Source organism: Ctenopharyngodon idella, chromosome 20 (assembly GCF_019924925.1).
Source record: "Ctenopharyngodon idella isolate HZGC_01 chromosome 20, HZGC01, whole genome shotgun sequence".
Lineage (NCBI taxonomy): Eukaryota > Metazoa > Chordata > Actinopteri > Cypriniformes > Xenocyprididae > Ctenopharyngodon > Ctenopharyngodon idella.
This window is the reverse complement of record NC_067239.1, coordinates 21,313,161-21,335,958: the sequence shown is the minus strand read 5'-3', so window position 1 is coordinate 21,335,958 and position 22,798 is coordinate 21,313,161. Positions and strand designations below refer to the sequence as shown.

Sequence of the window (22,798 nt, the reverse complement as noted above, 5' to 3'; positions counted from 1 at the left end):
GCAATATTGTTGATTCTTGGTGATCACAATCCTTAATTCTGGCAAGATGTTGTCATCTGCATGTTTTTATGTAATTTTTTGACTGGTTACTATCTTTTCAGTAGTATGTGGTATGGGGAAAACATTGAATCACAATACATGCACATCCTGTCCAGAGAAGTAGTTTGAGGATTTAATGCAGACTAAGCAGGAATGAAGCTGACCCTCAGGGTGAGCGCATATCCTGTTAAACATTACAAAGTGTGGTTTAAGGACTGTTTTCTAGGACACAGTTACATTGAAACAGATTAAACATAGTCCAGGGATTTAGTGAGAATCCTCACTGGACTTTTGTTGTAAACTTAATTATCTTAAGGCTCTTTAGTCTAAATAATATCAGAGCTATTCCACCTCATGTTCCCTTGTCTGTTCTCTAAGGTCCTCTTGTGCTGGGATGATTGTTATTCCCTGAATTTAGATGATCATCCATAGGAAACAGGTCTAAAATATTCGGACTGTTTTGGATTCTTGTCGCACTGCATTTGCTATGTCCATTTATATCTTTGTCATCAGTCAGTTTCCTGTAATCGCTCCTTAAGCTGTATTCGTATTTGTTTATTATGCTGTGTAAGTGACCTTGGGTTCTAGAAAGGTGATATATAAATACATTATTATATGTAAACCTTTAATTACATATTTTTACCTGCTTATATGTTAAACAGTGCACAAGAAAACCACAACTGCATGAGATCTTATTCAGTTTTAGATAAGTTTTTAAAGTGAACCAAAAACACCCTTAACACCAAAAAGACACTACTTATATTTTGCAGACTGTGATCTATGAAGCCCATTTCAAACTTAAAAAAAAAAAATGTAATGGGATAAAGTTTAAAATAAATAAAGTCATGTTGTGAGATACAAAGTTACATTTGGGAGACAAAGTCACAATTATAAAAAATAAACAGTCACAGTTGGAAGATTTAATGGTGCATCGGGAGATACAAAAATTGCAATTAATTTGATTTATTTTACTCTGAGATGAGAGAGGATCTCCAAAGTCGCAATCTGTAAACATGAGCCGCTGTAAAAGCTCTTAAAGAAAAAGCCAACATAAAACACAACCACCACAACTGTTTTACAATACTCAAACTTTAATTAATTGATCACATTTTCAACCTAATTGCGAATGCAGATCTGAAACAAGGGAAAACACAAGAACAAAAGAAAGATATCAGAGTTCCAGAGAAATAAAACCAACATAGCAGAGCATAAAACTATTAAAGGCAGACTGTCTGGACACAGACGCAACAGTAGTCGACAAGAGTGTATGTGGGGCGTGTGCAGTTTTATGAGAAGCAATTAAAAAAAAATGCACTACTAGACAATAGGCCAAAGGTAATTACACTTATAAAAAAAAAAAAAACATTAACTCTTTTTGCAATTAGTTAACTAAATGTTGGCACAAGCAAGATGCAATACTCCATGTTCCTCTCATTAACCACTCACAACTTCAATAAACCAAACCTTCACTCTAAAACGCTCAAAATCCCTTTGAGTACAAGTCTTCATGACAACAGTAATCTTTATCATTGAATCTTAAATAATTAAGGCACTTTTTCTTCAAAAGGTGCAGAAAGGAATGCAACACTAGCTCAGGGAGCGATGGCAAAATATGGCATTGTTATGGCTGTTTCTATGGAAATCTGTTGCATGCACACAAACAAACATAATGGCACAAGAAAACAAGGCCACAGACTAATTAAAGTTAGGTTAAATTCTCTGAGTGTGTGAGAGGATTTTGAGCTGTTTAACTATGAACATTAGCATCCTTCACTGAGCTCTGAATCTGGAACTAAAAATGGATAGTTCACCCCAAAAATGAAAATTGTCATTTTCTCACCCTCATGTAATTCCAAATCTGTAAGACTGTATTGTTTGGTGAACACAAAATATATTCTGAAGAATGTTTTAAGTGTTTTGTATGTACAATGACACCCACCCACCCACAACAAAAAAACGTCCTTTTGTATTCTACTGAAGAAAGAAATGCACATGTCTGGAATGATGTGAAGGTGAAAAATTGACAGAATTGTCATTTTTGTGTGTACTATCCCTTTAAATCCAACATGTAACATGTCCTTTACAGCCCTTTGCATGCGCAGCTAAAATCCATTTGCAACCAGGTGGGATCTTTGGATGTAGCCTGATGCTATACAGACAATACTGTGATGAGTTGTGTAATTGTGTATTTATGTTAATTATTAAAAGAAATTGCAAATCGAAACACTGTGCAGTCTGAACTTTTCTACAGTGTTTTTAATTTGGCAAAGCTTAAGTGAAATGGCAAACAGATGGATTTTATCTGACTACACTATGGGCAAGATGAAGCTTGTGAAGCATTATAGCAGCTTTTTAGTGACTCATGCTAAAATAGACACCTTTGGCATTTAAGCACCGTGATATAACAATGCACAAGCAATTAGAGTGGTTCAATAAAGAGTGAGGCCTTAACAGTCATCTTTTGAGAAACATGCAGTTAACACAATGCTGGGAACTGAACATTTTGACACTGAGATGTCAGGGAAGCAGATGAAACTAAAGCACGCATCAAACAAATCTATTCATTTCAGCCATTACAAAATTTGCAACCCAAATAATATGAATCACTTCCTAAGCCAACGACATTACGACTCACAGAGGAAGTTATTAGCAGCAAGCTAATCGAGATTATTACATTTCAAATTTTATAATAGAGGAATGGAAAAAAGAAAAAAAAAAAAAATATATACAGGCCCTCGGCCTATACACGTACCAGCGCACTAGCCAGACAAATGCATTTATGAACAGAGTACTAAACGTAATATGCTGAACAAGGCAGGAATTAGGCATAGTCTAGGTCAATTCTGCATTTGAAACAAATCTACTCAATTATTGGGTTTGATTTATAAGAAATCAAACCCAAGCATTAAATTATGAGTCTGACACAGCTCTATTCTAAGTCTCCATCAAAATCTGCCCATGAATACAAAACATATCCTGAATGCACTTTTCTAGGGCACATTTCAGTTCTCATTAAGGGTATTTAACACAAAAGCTCCTAAAACAAAACATCAGGCTCTGTGTACAAGCCTGTTTTAATCGTCCTGAAGTATGTACACCTCAGTTTAAGACATTTCAGTGCCTACTATAAAATTATATTGATTTCAGTTTATGGTCAAAGAGCTCAGATTATATACAAATATCAATCTGCTTTTGAATGGGAATGCTAGAACCTGACTGATATCTTTGTGCTAGCAAGAAATTACCCTTGAGAACTGGGAGAAGCTTTTAGGAAACATTACATTAATCCATAATCCACAAACAAATGAATTAACCTTTAATTATCTACTCTGTATAATATAGCGATCAGTCCAGCTGGCAGACACTAGATCTACTTCATTGATACAAGCACGCATGCGTGTTTATAAACACACTGACATACAGGCAGACACACTAACACAGAGCGGCGGCCCGCAACGAACGCATTCACACTTTTAAGGATCACTTTTAAGGCAGCAAGCCACTGCCTCCACCTAAAGGCACTTTGACTCAACTGTCAATCATTCTGAATGGGATCCTCGATACTCTGCCCCTCACATAGTGCCTTGTTCTGTTCGCATGTCCGTCAGAATCTTATAATTCTAATAAAGACTTATTTCAGCTGTTAAGTAGAACTGGATTGGCTGAGCCTCTACTAAATCCCCATAAACTCCCAAAAGTACAACTTAAAATGGCCGATACGCTGGTAAGTCCCCCACAATGATCCCCAATGAGGTCATGGGATGTTAACTAAGGGTGTATAATGCATCTCTGATATTATCCAGCACTCCACTGTCAAAACTGGGGGGGAAAGGGAGCGAGATGCCAGGTTTAACTAGTTTTGATAACTGATGTCTACTGGTTCTCTAACTGTAGATGAGGGACTAAGCTGGGGAATGTAATTTATTACAAACAATTTGTCTCTCTTGGTTGGCATGAATGAGAGCAATGGGCCAATAAAGGGTTGTAAAAACGAACACCACAACACAGGCGGACACAAACCAAAAGATGATGTGAAGGGGGGGAAAAAAACATTCATTCACTCCTGAACTATACAGATATTATTTTTGCACTTGGTGAAGATGATGAAAGACTGGGTAGAATACAAAGAACCAGTCATGACAACTGTATAAAACACTGTTCTAGTGAAGATACCTGACCATCGTGAAATTAACACTGGAAATGGGGAAGTATTGCCACAGGCATGATGAGAAGATTCCGCGTCATGCGCCTTTCAGGGGAAAGGCCATGATATTGAAGAGACAAATCACTGTTTTGTCATCGAAGATGAAATAATTTGAACATTAACAGACATGACTTAATTTGGAAAGTTGTGGTTGTTCATGAAAGTAGCAGGACACATTTTGCATACCCCATAATTCCAATGCTCGAAAAAACTTGGGGCATCACTCTGTGTTGTCTGAATTTGTGTTAACGAACTTGAGTGCTTATGAGAGCTCTAACATAAATGAAGTATAAAGCTCCAACCACAGGCATCAAATGTCAATTATGAGGCTAAACATGGGGGAATCTCAAGAGTGTTTAAGAAATATCATAGAATTTGTGTGTACGTGTCTCTCTCTCTCTTTTGGGGTCGGAGTGTGGGTTTTGTGGTGCCTCCAGGTAGCAGAGTGTTACAGGGTGTGGTAGTTGCGATCCTTGGATTTGCAGAACTTGTAAAGGAAAAAGATGACAGCTTGAAGGCCAAGGACTAACACAATTCCCCCGATGAAACTGGCAGCATCGAATGTGGACGTCTTAGATGGAGCAGTTGTAGGTGACGCTGTTGTGGTGTCTGTGGAAAAAACACATTTTCAGTCAAACCTAACAGGGTGACGAAGTGTTTCACTCTCTAAGAGATGCAGACATCAGAGAGAGCAGTACTTACTTGTGACCGTCTCGTTAGTCGGAGCAACTGAAGTAGAGGTGATTACCGTGGAAGTGATTATCGTGGTAGCTAAACAGAAAAAAGTGCTGTTCAGTTTCATTTTTGTATTTCAACGGTAAACAAAAAAATGCCAATACATCACATTTTACAAACTGCTCTGTGTTATAAAGTGATGTGGGTGTATTTTCTTTTTTAATTCCTTTTTAAAGTCATTGTGAGACTAGTTCTAAGCGGATACACGTGATAAAATGTTCTGTGTGAGTGTTTGTTTAGGTCTGTATATCTATATTAGCATGTAATAAAGGAGGTATCATAGCTTCTTTAATAGTGTGTAAGGGACCTAAATCATTGAGATGTAAGTGGGCTAAATTTTTATTAATTAATTAATTTATTTTAAATTTGTTGATTTTATTGTTTACTTTTTCTATTCATTATTGTTATCTGTCATTCTATTTTATGGCTCTTTATTTATATTGTATGGTCAAACAATATTGTTTTTAAATGCGCTCTGAATGAAATAGACATTGGGCTATGAATAAGGTAGGTATGTGTTCTGAGGTGTGTATGAATGCAAATGAGGTGAGTCTGAAAGGCCGTACCATTGGTAGCATTTGTGGTGGTGGGGCTCACTGTGGTGGGCAGTGCTGGATCTGCAGTCCAGAGAAAACAGTCATCATCCAAACATTCAATTGGTCAAGTCACAGAACATTCATAGCTAATGACTCTAATAATAGCTTATTTTTTGCAGTTAATGAATGCTACGACCAAACATTATTTTAGTTATTATATAAAGGAGCTTGAGATTGTAGGACAGGACTTACCTGTGCAGTTTAGCCTGATGCAGCTGCCGGTTTCGTTCGTAAAACTGCCATTAATGCACTTAGGTTTACCATCTGAAATGTACGAGGCAAAAAAAGAAAAAGAAAAAAAGACCAGATAAAGTCACTGTGCATTTGAACTGCAAGAAACAGGAATTTGCTATTCAAATACTGGCATCTAAATCTCAACTGATTGACTTAAATATTTTAACTGCACCAATTAAAATTGTAGAAGTTCTTCAACAAATGGAATTTTTTTTTATTATTATTTGTGGTATTGTTGACTCAAAAAAACCTTGTACACCAGAGGTGGAAAAGAAAGCAAAGTCACTTAACTTCTGTTAACTTGTTATAAAAAGCAGTAACACATACCATATTGCTTAATTCAATACTTGTAATATAATAGTTAAAAAAGACAGCAGAAAGAACTGGGGTGATTGCATCTATTTTTCGATAAACCTTACACTACATACCATCAGATAAAGAGTAAAGTCACATAAACACTCCCATGACTTATAAAAAGGTTACTGAGTATGTCAAGTATGTCACACTGCAATAAGAAAGATAAAGCAAAAGAGGAGGATGAATCAAGGAAGATTTTCCAGAAACTTCTGTGTCACAATCAGCTGGTTTCCATTTAGAGTATCCTCCCCTGTCACACATGAATAGCATTGTATTGCAAGTATGACAGACAGCTCATCGCTCAAATTCCTACTTCCTACTAATAACAATAATTCAATTTTTACACATTGTTTCGTAATCCACTTTACCGGCACTGTTGTCTTCCTCATATTTGTCATTGACTTAAGTTCAGAAAGCCCTGTCACAATGGACTCATTGACTAACTCATTCACTAACACAATATGTGCTTAAAACATGTGAACATTGTCACACAGAAAACATGTTCATCAATTATTTTATACTTAAAATTATTTAGAAATAAAATACTTAAATGTAGAACCATTTCAAAAATCACACAATAAATAAATAAAATCATTATATTATATTATAAATCAAATAACCAGGTTCTCAAGGTTTGAGAAATAACCTTGTGTAGTCTTAGTCTAGGCCAGTATAAAAGAATTTGATTGTGGCTACATCTTGCTTGCTTTGTGACTGTATATCAAGTTTGATGAGTCAAGCATAAAAGCCTTCTCTTTCAGTATGAGTGTCCTTAACCGTCACGGTTTGTCAAAAGAAGTGCTTCTCAGTGAACTGAGCCCCAAGAAACAGTTGGTTTAAACTATAGCTCAGGGTATGAAAGTACATTGTGTTCTTCATGACCTCAAAACACCATACATAGAGAAAGAAATGTCACATGCTTTTGTGAAAGGTACAACTCTCCTGTTGAAATTCCACTATGACAACACCAAGATGTTTTCAATTCCTTGCTTTCTGAATAAGTGCTTGACTAGCAAAAATGTCCACACATTCCACATTGCTTCCCACCCCTCAGCAGTTTGTATGGACAGCAAAACAAATTCAGCTACCCGGTTCAAGTAATGATTGATGGGAAATGCATACGTTCATTACTTTAAAAGGACTGCGCAGGCACTTTCTGGAGCAATCAGTTGAATGAATATGATGTCAATCAGCCCGCTTTTACTGGTTTTCACAGATTAGACTGCAAAACCTGCTGTTGAGATTCTATTCTTAACAGAACAGAGTGAACATCTGTGCCTCGGTCTCAGTACACGTGTGCCAATGAGAAGCGCCACATACATTTCCTGGTTTCTTTTCTTTGGAAAGATATATGAAAAATAAAACTGAAAATAACTTAGTACAAACTACAGATAGACCAGAACTATCTTTTTATGACAGATACAGGTTATTTTAGGTTTAAGAGTCTGATAACTGATATGAGAAATACATGCTGTAAACTTAAAGAGATAGTTAACCCAAAAATAAAAATTCTGTCATCATTTACTCACTCATTAACTTCCACAGTATTTTTTTTTTTTTTTCATACTATGGAAGTCAATGAGGACCAGCAACTGTTTGGTTAACAAAATTATTTTTTGTGTTCAAAAGAACAAAGAAACTAATGCAGGTTTAGAACAATTTGAGGGTGAGTTCTTTAATTTTGTGTGAACTATCCCTTTAAATGATTTTCAATAATTGTTTTATTTGTGCTTTGACACAATAAGTACATCATCCTTAGACTACAACAATAAAAACATATGATATGTACTGGTAGGTATAATTTGTTATATATCAATAATTACAAAAGAACAACAATGAAATTATTATTATTATTACAAAAGACTGTTTCAACAGTCCAATCTGTAAGAGAAGTGAATGAAACACTACATATAGTCTAGGTAAGTTTACATACAGCATGCTATCAAGTTATGATTATGTCAGATTACATCAGCAATTAATATTTAACATAGGGGTTGTTGCGCAAACACTGCGCCTTCCAGTTCGTCTCACCTTCCGTCTACACCCACACGGAGCCATATGTCAATAATTCAAATGAGTATATTTACAGCACACGTCGCAACACAGATTTTGCCTGAAAATTTTTTCAAACAGGCCACTGGAAACCATGGCTTTGTGAAAACGCCCTCAAAACCAATAAAAAAAAGTCCTGTCCTAAAAACAGAATATCTGCTTTTACACCATATTTTGAACCTTGACACACAAAAAAAGTAGAATTAAATACTCAAAACTATTTGCAAAGCTATTTCTAATTATCTAAATAAACTGTTTATACTACCCACTAGTCTGCACTACAGTAGGAAAGACCCAGATATTTCCAGTCTGTTGTTTGACTGAATCAGTGTAAACCGATAGCGTCATCTCTAGGGAGCCGATAGCACAATGCTAATGCTACTGGCTTTGTTATAGAGGGAGGTGCGGTTACAGACACTACACCTGCTCGGGCCCGTCAAACCACTTCTCCTTACTGTCAAGCATAGTCTCATACAATACAGACTCAAAATGTGTGGAGAATGACAGCTGACTTTTAATTTAAGATCGAAAACAAAGCCTGTGAAAGTGCTCATTCAAGGAAGTGGTTTATAACTGTATTGTTGAAGGCAGTGTAATAAATTCTGTTTAACCATTAACCAGGAGACAGATTTCAAAAAGTGAAAAAAATAAATAATTAAAAATAATATAAATAAACACATAAAAAGTAAACAAGAAATCTTTGCAGGAATTGTCATTACTGTAACACAAAACTCTCGCCCTGTACTGCAATTTTTAATAATACTATGCATCAAGCATAATAGCAAACAACACAAAACTATTAATCACCGTCTCTGCCTATTTTAAATAGTTTACCATGAATCTTAGTATAACCAAGGATCTTTTATAGATATCTGGTCTCTCCTACTATGTTAAAGCAAACTCAAATCTGTGGAAATTTATACAACAAAAATGTTGAGAAGTTAAACATCATTTATGTCTTTAAAGTCCTAATTTAATTTAATTTGAAACAATATATGAAATATATTTCATTAGTATTCATTTATTTTCTGTTGTAATTTGAAATTTCCACTCCTTTCATCCTTGATACGGCCACTTTCTTTCTGCTTACTTTCTCTCTTTTTTTTTCTAAAGAGCCTTGAGCACCATAGCAACAGTGTGTGCGTTTCATTAGTATATTTACTCTCTCTGATTCATTTCACGTCATCCATTAGCAAAGCGGCATGGAGAAGGACTCCAGGGATAAAAGGGCAGTTACTTCAGGTTCACACTGACCGAAACTAGCATTAAGAACTGAATGAACTGCCAAACACAGGTTTTCATTTATTATCTGTACAACACATCAGGAACACTTTAGACAGTTACAGGATCTGTGTTTAGATGTAACATATGAGCAGACCCACTATAATATAATCTGGGAACTACGGGTTATGCTTAGAATTTTCTCTTCATGTAATGGGAAAAAATAAGGCTTCCATTAATATAATAATAACTGATTTATATTCATCCCACTTATCTTAATAGGAAACCTCAACTAATATATATATATATATATATATATATATATATATAGGTCTGTCTGTCTATCTATCTATAGTATACAGGGCTCAACTTTAACTTTTTTGCTCACCAGCCACTGTGGCTAGTGGTTTTCCAAAGTTACTAGCCACATTTTCACTGGTCACAATTTTGAAAAACTAAATGCTATATAGATATATATTTTAATATAATCTCATAATTTCGCAGCAGGTATATTAGGCTGCTGTCACTTCAAAACCTGATGCACGGATCCATTATACTGTTACACGTGCGTTTTCTTTCTAAAATGTTTACGTTCACTTAAAACATAACTGACTGTGTTTACATGAACACTCACCATGACCAGCATTTTGACATTACTTTGTGTGTATTTGACTGTTTAAGCACAAAAAGCAGTGAAAAAGCACTCAATTTAGTACTGATTGGCTTTATGTGTGCGTGCTTTGTGTGAGCACAAAATCTGCAGGAATGGGTAAAATTATGTGCAATAGGCACAATCCCATGCACAAATTCAAGCCCTGTAACACAAACAATACTCATCTGGAGCAAATGAAATGATTGAGTGAGGGGAGGCAGGTTTGTGTGTGTCAACTCACTGTTGGAGAAGAGAGAGAGACAGAGAGAGAGAGTGTGTGTGTGTGTGATATATATATATATATATATATATATATATATATATATATATATATATATATATATATATATATATACACACACAACCATGATTTAGCAGCCTCTTTTTGGAAAACACACAACCTTGTCAGCATTATACTGTTTTGAGGTCAGTTAATTGTTGTCATGTGAGCTTTGAATTTGACATGGAGGAGGGACTGACCTGTGCAGTTCATCCACTGGCAGAGAGTCACATTTTCACATGCATCACAACCGTTCAATGAACTACAGCCTTCATCTGCAAAGGAAACCAACCATTAAATAATATCTCTTGCATGCCTAATAAAATATCATTAAGATTTACAACAATCATGTCATAATCAATCAACACATTGTTTGCTCCATTGTTGACCTAGATTTGCTGCCAGAGCATGTGTCAGTGTTATCTCTTTGCCTTTAAACCTGAAAACAAGAAAAACTATATAACCACAAAATATTTAAATCAGTAAACCATTTTCCAAGTCTCTAGGTAAAAGACAACAGAGCCATGCTCACAATATGCCAATCTAGAATCTTATCTCCTTTTGAAACGACACATTTAATCTTAAATAGTGTAGATAAGGAGTAGCTGAACAGAAAAACTGGGAAGGGGACCAATGAGTCTTGTGACCAAGTGAACATGATCAGATGTCTCTGGCAAAACCTAAACAAAGGTTGTTTAAAAACCTAGCGACCTTAAAGTTGCGATGAATTTGAAGCAACGACAGATCCGTTCGTTCATATTGTAAAGTGCATCCAAGTGTAACAGGTTATGAAGGTTGGGGACTTGGTTCTGTGTATTAGTTGTGTATCGGTTCATTTTGAGATGTGAGCATTGCAATCAAAAGTGGAGGCAGATTAATGTAAACTTGCAGGCGCAGGTTAAAGCAGACTAAATGATTGGAGAAGTCCTGCACACTTCACCAGAATATTCAGTTATAACATTTTGAGGAAACATTACAAGGTCAAAACATTTTTAAAAATTAAACATATGCACAGATTAATTTTTCACAATAAGATAAATAACATGAATTTACAAAATAGAGTCAATTTACATTTCATGCTGACTTTAAAGGAGTCCCAACACAGAGAAAGAGAGAGAGAGAAAGAGAGAGAGGGTGGTGAAGACAGGCTTCTCTGGTTTGTTTTACAGCCCAACATGTGATTCTCGGGATAAATATAGATCATCAAATCGCAGTATATCTAAATGGAAGCAAAGCCACAAGACAACAAAATAGAAAACCCTGATATATTTGATTACATAACAGCGGCACGACAGCAATCATTTTGTGTGACAGATTATAAGTGATTAATTATTTCAGTTAGGGAAGAAAATATACTATTTTGAGTTCGGTATAGGCCAGGGCATAATCGAAAACAAAAAGTAAAAAGAAACACACAAGTCTAAATATCTGAGTTACAAAAAACACATTAGGTTGCGGAGCGAGGCCGAAGTGCGGCCGCGTTTCTTGTTATTAAAACTAGGATTGGGAATCAACAACCGGTTCTTTAGAACAATTCATTAAAAAAAAAGGGAAAGACGGCAGTCGAACGTTCACACTTCCGCCGGTATGGAATAGACACCGTAGTTTCTTGTACTACGCCACTACCGAACGTACAGCGCGAAACATATCACGAATAGGATATTACAAATTCTCGAACAACTGATTCTTATGAGTCGATTCTTTAAGTAAATCAAAAACATACCAGAGCGACCAGAGAAGTTTAATTCCTGAATAAACGACTCTTAGGAATCGGTTCTTTTTGTGTATTAAAACATGCAGAGCGACCAGTATAGTCAGATTACCGTGCGAATGACTCTTATAAGTCGGTTCTTTAAAATTTCTATGTAGGTATAGTTTTTAAAATAATTTATTTCTGAATTGTTTTATCAGTTCTGTTGAAACCTAAAATGACCTCGTCATTTGGCAACAGACGGACGAGGGCAGTTGATGCAATAAGAACTGAATCATTACTCAATATTTATTTCTCAAAAGTGCTAAAAGAATCGTTAATGGAACCGAAATCGCCACCACCCCTAATTAAAATCACAGTTTAGGTGTTAGCCGATGGCGTGATAGAGATTGTTTTGGCTTGCGTTAGAACACGCTGTTTCACTGTGACATTAAAGATGATAAATTTACTCACTTTTCACAAATTCCTGTCCTGTCATTGATCCCAAGAGGGCTAGTAATAATGTCACGAAGAAAAGTCTCCAAAACATGGTGTTTAATTGGTTTATTCACAGTCCTCGTTAGGGCGTTCAGGTCGAGCTGTCTGCAGTTTCACTCTAGTGCTGCTGTGGATGTGGCTGCGCTTCCTGCTTTCAAGATCACGTGACTGTTTCTTTTCATCATTGGATGGAAAATGTGGTTTGAAAGCGTGTGGTTAAAACTTATTTTCCTGTAGGGGCGCTTGGGGGCTCACAAAGCTACATTTTCATTGAGCTGCAAACACATCTCAGGACTTTTTGTGTATGATTGGAGCCATTTGTGTTTTGTAAAAGTGTAATCGTTAATTATCAGGATTGGTACCTGACATTTAAATAGAAACCTGCACTGACAGTCGCTATAAAATAAGTTTAATATTAGTGATCAAGAAACAATTGTGATTGACTCATCCTGACAGGCGCTGAGAAAAGTAACATGCACCACGTGACAACGTAGTGCTAATTTAACAGTAATCTAGACGATATTTACACCGTGAAACTTTAATTGTATTTGAATTAAAAATAAACACTGAAAAGTTAAAATATTAAGAATATCATTTAGATTTCATCGTATGTAACGTTAGCGTTTGGACCGCTAAGCTCCGCCCAATTTTTGACCTCCAGTCCTGCTGATATAGCCATTCCATTCTCTTATTGCCACGTGTTTGCCTTCTTTATGTTGCCATGTATAAAAATAAAGCTCAACTGGCGAAACCCTGCATGCAATATTTGTTTCGCTCATTAATAATTCGTAGAGCGACTGTTTAAACAACTACAAAATGCTTTTACCTTATAAGCCTTTTCAGCCCTCCTAACACATTGCCGGTGAGTAATAGGAAGACGCCATCTAGAGCTACCAGTCACTGATTTTTGAGATATGGGAAAACAACTTTGCACACAAAGAAATAGAAACAGATGAACATAATGAAGAGGTTAATCCAAAATAATTCCTTGTGTATTGTCAGTTATATAACCTATTTTATGCCAGTACTCAAAATCTAGTGCACTGAAGGTATTAAAATAATGTGTTGGAACAGTTTACTATGTTTACATTCCATCAACAGGCAACAACTGCTATAATATCCCATGCAAGTCATGATTAACATTGGTCTAAATTGTTATTAGTACAGAACTAACACAACAGTAAATCATTAATTTTGTTTTAGTAATTGTTTTAGGATTATTGGCAGATATTGGGTCATGAACTGTTGCTATGCTGCCACCCAGTGGACGAGTCCATGATGTGTGTGTTAATGGGAAATCATCTGTTAAATCTTTAAAATATTTTCAAGTGTTTAGAACTTTTTTGTTAAAAAAAATAAAAAGCTAATAATTACACGCACAAAAATACAATGATGCAATATAAAAAAATATAAATATATTAGGGCAAAAAATAATTTAGGGCTAAACTATAATATTATAATAACTCACAAATGTAATAGTCATCTAGAAAGTATGGGGATACGATCAAATAAAAATATGTGTAAAAAAAACACGGAACAGTCTACCTTTTTTCCACTGTATCTAAATGTATTGTATTGTAACATCAACCTTAAATCACCAGAGAGCAGCATTGTAATAAATATTAAACAGCATTTTTATTTACTTTTTTACATAGCATAGACAATCTATAGCACGATCCAACTCTCATAGCTTTCCATACCTTTACAATTTCTCAACTGCCTGGACATTTTAGGTCAGAGAAATGCTGCCAGTAGACGTTGGCAAAATCTAAACCACATTGTCAAGTCTAGAAACGAAGAGTCGTTTTGTCAGCAGATGGCGCTGTATACTTTCACATTCTTTTCAGCCTCATACTGCAATTAGTAGCCTAATCCTTCTCAACAGAGAACTGCTCTGCCAATGGAAAAATTCAATTAATATCCAGGTAATTATGCTACTTCACATGAGATTCATATCAGCATATGTATTTCTAGTGTTAAATATGTATTCTAGAGTTAAATCAAGTCAGGTCAGCTTTATTTATATAGCGCTTTTTACAATACAGATTGTTTCAAATCGCACCTTTACAGGAATAAACTATAATGATTCTTTGATGCAAACAGAGTTCAATTCTGCTGTAAATCAGCTCTAAAAAGCAAATAGTGACATTGTTCAGCCGGTCAGTTCAGTGTTGATTCAGTTCTGTTCAATAACTGTGTAAAGTTCATCAAATATGAAATTAGTTCAGTTCAGCTATAAAGCAGCTCTGTAGAAAACAGTGATGTCATCATCCAGCTCAGTTCAGTTCTCATCCAATAGTGTCAATGTAATGGACGTAGGCCAGTAAGAGCTGTGTGTGTAAACCTCACTCCCCTGATCTCAACAGGCACTCTAGCAACTGGTGCTAGAGACTGCGGTCTTTATCCTCCTTGTTAGAGTGCCCGACTCCCATGCCAGCGGACCTGGGTTCAAGTCCCGCTTAGAGCAGGCAGTTCAAACAGGAGGGGTTACATCAGTGCAGTCAAATCTGTAATATTGCTGAATATTATGTGTCCCCAACTAAGCAAGCCAGAGGCGACAGTGTCAGCGAACTCAAACATGTCATGTAAAAGTTTAATTGTGTCCTAAATTTCTTATGCATTTTTCATGTCTGTTACCATAAAGTATTTTCTGTTTTTCTACAGAAAGTTGTTCATCCTTTCTGCCTGCACCATGAAGCCTATATCCGAGGACCAAGCTCTTCATTCATTTTAGTTAAAAAAAAAAAAAAGAATTTTCCCATAGGCTATACAAATTTGGACCCAATTAAAAACCTGATTTTGAATGGTTCTCCTCCACACCCCCACCTCTTTTTCCACTATTCCAAAACTTTCTTTGGTCATTTTAAAATACCTACAGCTAAAAACCTGCTTGAACCAACATAAGATGGTTTGCTGGTTTAAGGTGGTCTCCCAGCCTGACCAAGCTGGTTTTGCCTGTTCGATCTTAAAGGCCCATTGAAGTGCCTTGGAATGCACAGCTTTATTCACTGTGTTGACGTAATTTCTAATGAAACAGGAAGACAGGGCGGGATATATCTAGAAGCTCCCCTTTTTCCAAAATAGCCAGTAGCGTTTCGCCTAGATCACAGCTCGGCCAGAGCCGTTGAGCTCCTAAAGCCCAATTTTCCTCATAATGTCTAACCGTTTCTCCTCCATTTTGCTTTAAAATATAGAATTGTTTCTAAATTCAAATGTGTCCAAACGTTTTGTGGTCTGTGCCGACTCACGCATATAATCCGCTCTGTGCTCTCATGTCTCTGGATTAAAAAGCAGACTGTGCGCGCACTGCGGCAGTTCACGTGACACTAACGCGATGGAAAGCATATTTACACTGTCTGAATCGTTCCCTATCCCTATCCTCTATCCACTATGTGCCATTCACCATATAGAAACTAGTAAATGTATGAACAAATGACCGATTTCAGCCACAGCTTCTGCGTCTGTTTATAGTGTGGGAGGGGGCGGGACTTCATTCTAGAGAGCATTTGATTGGACAGTAGATTTGATGAGAAGCTGAAGTCTGTGGTGATGTCATGAAAATCTGCAATCCATTTTAGCGGAAGTGAGAGACTTTTGAATGCTTATATCTCATAAATGCGAATTTTGTCATTTGCTGTGTCCGAAATCGAATACTTCTCTACTATATAGTGCGAACAGTGTAGTATGTAGTATTCGAAAAACAGTAGGCGAAAAGTACCCGGATGACTTACTACTTCCAGCGAGATTCTGAAGTGCGCATAAGACGGACACTTCACTATCCCATGAGGCCACGGGAGAGGATTTGTGAATGGAGTTGAAGGGACATAACTGACTCTGGTAGGTCATGTGACAGTAACAATATGGCGGATGTAGTACGTCCGAATTCATTCATAGCCTATACACGCATTTTCAACGGTCGTGAAGTAAATTTAAATTCAAATGTAGTACTTACTCAATATACGCGATTTCGGACGCAGCTATTGTTTTGGAACATGCCGCTTATTCATAACCTTACGGCTAACATATTCATACTAAAAGCTAAAAAACTTAAATTTTGATTTCAGGGGGACTTTAAAAGTACGTATTCCTTAGATATATATTCACTCATATGTTTATTTTTCCAGTGACCAAAAAAAGTTAAATTACAAATTAATCCGAACTCTTAATTTAACCTAGAAATCGCGTTTGGTTGAGGAAGTAACCATAGCAACAGAAGTCTGTTTTCCTTTCAGATTAGCAGTATCGGGCTGTAACTTACATCGACAAATCATAATTACAGTCATTATTTATTACTTTTTAAACTTATTAAAGATTTATTGATACATATAACAAGTTTATCACAAAATCGTGTTTTGTTTAAAAATAGTTGACGTTTGGTTATCATGACAGCTAGCTGTCAATCAAGCACATTGTACGTGCCATATAATATTTACATCACTACGATGAGAGAGAGAGAGAGAGAGAGAGAGAGACCCGATCCACATTGTACGTGCCATATGAGAGAGAGAGAGAGAGAGAGATCCACTGGCTGGGATGCAGACTGATAACTGAAGTATATCATCAGTGCAGCAGCTGTCTCAGAAGGAGGTGAAACGATATCTCATTGACTCAGGTGCGTAGCGATCGAATTCCTGTGCAGATGTTTCCGTTGTTTGTATTTCCTAGTAACTGCAGGTACGGACAGATGTGCGGCAATGTCACTAATGCGAGTACAGGAGGCATTGCATCGTAATTATGGCTCATTTGTCATTGAGTGCAATCGATTAAGCCAGTATAATGCTGAATGGAAACGATAGAACAACGAATGTGAATGTATGACATAAGACATCTATCTTTGCGATGATATGTGATATTGACAAAATAGTTGTTTTTAGGCTTATATTTGTTCTGTTTTTCTGTATTTAGACTCAAATTAAGATTGTGGTAAGATGAGGGCAATTAAATTCATCTCGTTCTGTATGAAAATAAGTCTGTCTTGTATATAGTCGCATTGAGTTTTAAGGAAACACGCAGTATCCGAGGTTTTGTGTGCAAACACATTGCATTCAATAGTTGTGCTTTGACTACAAAGGCGCATCTTATAGTTTCATTCACTGTCCGTCATACGATTGTCTGCGCTGTCCGCGGTGCTGAAACCGCCCGGTACTTGCCCCCACAAGGACGTAAAAAACGACGACCTCGCCAACAAAACTTGAGAATGATGCTCATTCTGTGGTTAAATGTTTCTTTTTCTTATATTCGACCAGTGAGTCTCTCGTTCGCCAGTTATTTTGCATAGACTGAATAATGACGTACGTTTGCCAAACTTAATAGGCAAGGCTTCTGAAGCGACACCTAATAGAGACCGGCGTGTGTTAGCTATATATTATTCCCATATTTGTCAGCCACTAAACAAATTAGTTTGTAAATCTACAGCGTATCCCTAAACTATGTAATTTTATGTCACAAGGGTGTTGTTGTTACAGCCTACCCCACTAGGTGAGCTCTAACAACAACCGAAAACAAAGCCTACATTTTAAGTTGTGCACGTATTTACTGTGGTAATCAAATGTACAAACAATTGTTATGCCACCCACCACATTTGAATTAAAATTGTATAATAGGCTATATAGGAAATATTTTCATTCAAAACTGGAAATAACAGATTTTAAGATGCATAAAACATTAGCTAACAAAGCATAACAGACACTGAATTTTTGGAAATGTGGCTTAAACACTGTTTTAAGCCACAAACAATTTTGTGCAGTCTTTTTGAGCTCAGAAATAAGTTTCTAAGTTTTACAACCCTTAGACATGGTGTTCTAGTTTTAAACTACTGATGAAAATCTTGTGTAGATGTTATGTATCAGATTAAACAATTCACACGTTCTGTCATTTAACATCCATTAATATTATCACAAATTAAACTCTAAACTTAAGCATTATCTTTTTTCTTTTTTTGCGCATTTTATTTGTCCTATAAATCTTAATAGCCTATTTTATTTTGAGTTTTATAACTGCCATCTCAGCATGTGGGGTGCTGGTCCTGATTTTACCCATGTAACTCATTTTTAATTGGTTAATCTGTTACAACTCACCCTGTGTTACAGCACTTCTTTACTTCATCAGTGTTAAATGATGCTCTGTTTCTAGCACTGTACTTTATGCATGCTTTTAGAATAATAGATGTTTTCTCTAACTCTGTGTTATGTTTTCTCAGCAGGTGTCAGGGCGCATTTATGTTGTCTCACGTGCGCATCTTGGTCGCTTAATTGAATCTGGGACTGCAGAGAAACGAGCACCGCTGGCACGAGCAGCTCGCACACTATGCCTGTCACACAATGTGGAACATGGCACGCTTGAAGATGCCCCGTGTCTCGTGTGGACACTTCTCACTGTTCCTGTGTCTGTTTCTACCGACACTCTTATCTCACGCGCTTGGGAACATATACAAGCGCTCGGCGGTCCAGCGCGCGGCGGCCCGGTCTGTCGCCCGCATGGATGGCGACGTGATCATCGGTGCGCTCTTCTCCGTGCACCACCAGCCGTCCGCCGAAAGTGTGGCCGATAGAAAATGCGGGGATGTGCGCGAGCAGTACGGCATTCAACGGGTGGAGGCGATGTTCTATACGCTGGACCGTATCAACGCCGACCAGAACCTGCTGCCCAACATCACCCTGGGCTGCGAGATCAGGGACTCGTGCTGGCACTCATCCGTTGCTCTGGAGCAAAGCATCGAGTTCATCCGAGACTCTCTCATCTCCATTCGGGACGACAAAGACGGATCTAAGTGGTGCATCGACGGGACGCCTTCCAACCAGCCTCCTCCCAGTAAGAAGCCTATCGCTGGAGTCATAGGTCCGGGCTCCAGCTCGGTGGCCATCCAGGTGCAGAATCTTCTCCAGCTGTTTAACATTCCCCAGATTGCTTATTCGGCCACCAGCATAGACCTGAGCGACAAAACCCTCTTCAAATACTTCCTCCGTGTCGTGCCCTCTGACACACTGCAGGCGCGCGCCATGCTCGACATAGTCAAACACTATAACTGGACTTATGTGTCTGCGGTTCACACAGAGGGTAAGTCACTGGCAAGACCTGCCGTTCTCACTTTTCCTCTTGTTATAACTGAGGCATTTCAAATAACTTTTCTAAACAATATAAATGCGTTATATGAGAATACAGGTAGCCCATCTGTCATTTCATTATTGTAACACATTTTGTTTGACTTGTAGTTTTTTTTTTTTTTTTTTTTTTTTGGCTAGTTGACTCAAACTTCACACATTTTTCTGCTAAAAATATGTAAATGAATACATTAATGCGAGCAGGGATTTTAACTTAGTAAGGGAGACAGAAGAGTGTTGTAGCACTTTTGTGTTTGTTGTAACACTTAAAAAAAACATCTGTAACTTAATGTAGTTTAGAAATCTACAACTCATCTCAAAAACATTTTAAATTAATCAAATTTACTTGTTCAAAATAGGCCTATTCCATCTCCCATTTTATTTTAACGGGTTCACCCAAAAATTACAATTCTGTCATTAATTATTCACCCTCGTGTCGTTCCAGTTCCACACCTGTAAGAGCTTCGTTCATCTTCGGAACACAAATTAAGATATTTTTGATGAAATCCAAGAGGTAGGCTATATGACTCATCCATAGACTGCAATATAACAACCAATTTCAACGTCCAGAAAGGTACTAAAGACATCGTTAAAACAGTCGACGTGACTGCAGTGGTTCAACCTTAATTTTATGAAGCAACGAGAATACTTTTTGTGCGCAAAAACAAAACAAAAATAATGATTTTATTCCAACAATTTCCATGTTTACATCTGAACTCGGGCTCAGTATTGGCCGAGGCTGTGTTCACGTGAGCACCACGACGCCTGCGTGTGATGCTAAAGCAGGAGCTGGCCAATAATGAGTCGGCGTTCCGATGGAAACACGGAAGCGCCAACTGCATTACAGACTGACAGGGAACAGGAAAAATTGTTGAACAAAGTCGTTATTTTTGTTTTGTTTTTGCGCACAAAAAGTATTCTCCTCGCTTCATAAAATTAAGGTTGAACCACTGCAGTGACATTGACTGTTTTAACGATGTCTTTAGTACCTTTCTGGATGTTGAAAGTGGTTGTTAAATTGCTCATATACCTCTCGGATTTCATCAAAAATATCTTAATTTGTGTTTTCCGAAGATGAAGGAAGGTCTTACGGTTTGGAACGACATGAGGGTGAGTAATTAATGACAGAATTTTGGGTGAACTAACCCTTTAAGCATTTTAATTGTAAAAAGCAAATAAAATTGGTAACAAATATAGAAATATAGGACAGTGTGTTGTGCAAATGTATAGCCGATTCACCGTCCCATTACGGGCAATATTTTTGGGTCTAGTAGAAGCATATTGAAAAGTCCTTGAAAACCCTCCCTGTCTGGTCAGCCATGATATTTTTAGTTTTTGAAACATGTAGATCAAAGCTGGTGTGGATGTTACATATCAACAAAATTGTTCTGTCATTTAACATGATCCTTTAAACATGATCATGAATCAAACCATAAGCCAGGCATGAAATGTGACTTGTGCATAATCTTACTTCTGGTGTTACTTTAGGTGGGTGGTGGTATGATAGTGATTTCACCACTGTAGCTCAGTTCTAATTGGTTAGACTCCATGTTACAACACTCTCTGTTTTCCTCTACTTTGAATATAGATTGACAAAATCTAATTAGAAGTAGGTTGTGTAAGTCTGGCTTTGAATATAGATGCATGAACGTATAACAGACGTGATTTAAGTGTTAACCTTTTTAATTAACTAAAAACAATTGGGAAAACTGCATTTGAAGATAATGAGTGCACCATTCTGTAAATGTACCTAAATGGTAATTCACTTCCATTAGAGTTGTAGTGCAAGTGGGCCAAAGACCTTTTTATTATTTGCATATGGAAGCATGCTTTAATGACTCAGGCAGTTTCTCCATACATAATGAGGGTAATAATATATTCTCCCCTTTTCGCCCACAACACAAACACATTTTTTGTTGTTGCTCCCTCCAGCATTGTTATGTGTATCACTTTCAATTCTGTTTTTGATTTGTTTATAAAATGTCCAGAGGTGGAAAGCTTGTCTGCTAAACCACACATTGAGACGTTTAATGTATGGGTCAAATCACTTTCTGTTTTCTTTTATGCTAGTGTTTTAATTCTGTTCCTCAGCTAGCTAGTGGGAAGAAAATAAAGTCAGAACTTGATTTATATGTCTGTGAAAAACAAAATCCTCTTTAGATTACTGTCAGCATACTATAGTGAGTAAAAACCAATGTAAAATATTATTAAAGTTCTGATGCATGACGCATGATGCAAACAACAATCTTGTTAGCGATGTCCTCCTGGTTTCTTATAGGATTTGACACGTCTGCTTACTTCTACCAAGCATATGTTAAAAATATTTGAATGTCCTAAAGTAAAGGGGCAGAACAGGCACAGATTTAAATAAGCAATATAATGCTAATGCTCAGTTTTCTGTTCTGTTTGGTGATAACTAATTAGAAAAATGTCTTTTCCCTCTCAGGAGAGACTCTGTTCATGGTTTATCAGTTATGAACTAGACAATAACTCACAAACACAACATCAGCAACTGTGTCGGACATCGCTGCCTGCTGCTTATAGTAACAGCAGAGATCTTTGATTACATTAATTATCCAGCCAAATTTAAATTCATGTCTGGTTTAGAGACATTTTAATGGCCATGTTTAAACAGGCACCAGTTTTACACAAGCTTGCATGGCAATCTTTAGAAAAAGTTTAATTCTTTTGATGTAAACCCTGCTGAAAAATGTAACTAAATCTACAGCTGGCTTGCTGGTCTCAACTGGTTTAAGCTGGTCACCCAGCCTGGTCTTTAACTGGTTTGGCTGATCTCCCAGCGTGAGCAGTCGAAAAGTTAACAAAAATCCCTATAAATCAAATCATGTCAGTATTCTCATTAGTTATCACCAAAACAACAGATCAGTGAACTTTGAGTATTAATCAAAGTGTCAAATTGTTTATTTAACACTGTGCTTGTGGTACCTCTCTTCATTAGAATATTCATACATTTCAACTATGGTTCAAATGCTATTAATATGACATCAGGAGGACATCACTAGCTTTTATTTTCAGCTGAAATATTTGTGTGGAATGATTATAGTGTTCGATATCTTAACTCACAGGTCCTGTTTTTTTCCACAGAATTTTATTATAGTGAGCAAAAAAGCAAAAATGAG

General features: G+C 36.9%; 2 protein-coding genes across 4 annotated transcripts in view; one reads left to right on the top strand and one right to left on the bottom strand.

Moving 5' to 3' along the window:
* Window positions 1-1,110: 1,110 nt before the first annotated feature.
* On the bottom strand, window positions 1,111-12,735 carry cd164 (CD164 molecule, sialomucin). The gene is made up of 6 exons (XM_051874209.1): window positions 12,535-12,735; window positions 10,571-10,645; window positions 5,767-5,838; window positions 5,545-5,595; window positions 4,946-5,014; window positions 1,111-4,852 (listed from the first exon to the last, which is right to left on the bottom strand). The coding sequence occupies exons 1-6, from the start codon at window positions 12,608-12,610 to the stop codon at window positions 4,692-4,694; spliced, it is 504 nt and encodes a 167-aa protein (XP_051730169.1). The 5' UTR covers window positions 12,611-12,735; the 3' UTR covers window positions 1,111-4,691.
* Window positions 12,736-17,012: 4,277 nt separating this feature from the next.
* Window positions 17,013-22,798, top strand: part of grm1a (glutamate receptor, metabotropic 1a) — a 32,237-nt gene continuing 26,451 nt past the window's right edge. For 2 of the 3 annotated variants that reach the window (XM_051875675.1, XM_051875678.1), the window contains exons 1-2: window positions 17,018-17,170; window positions 18,761-19,614. In XM_051875675.1, the coding sequence (XP_051731635.1) occupies window positions 18,879-19,614 (736 nt within the window). In that variant the 5' untranslated portion in view covers window positions 17,018-17,170; window positions 18,761-18,878. Of the gene's footprint in view, window positions 17,171-18,757; window positions 19,615-22,798 lie in introns of all 3 variants that reach the window. The other variant, XM_051875676.1, reaches the window with a different exon arrangement.

Coding starts and splice junctions, on each gene's coding strand:
- cd164 (XM_051874209.1), bottom strand. CDS start 12,610: ATGTTTTGGAGACTTTTCTTCGTGACATTATTACTAGCCCTCTTGGGA. Junction 10,646..12,534: donor AGGACAGGAATTTGTGAAAA/GTGAGTAAATTT, acceptor TTTCCTTTGCAG/ATGAAGGCTGTAGTTCATTG. Junction 4,853..4,945: donor GACTAACGAGACGGTCACAA/GTAAGTACTGCT, acceptor TTTTTTCCACAG/ACACCACAACAGCGTCACCT.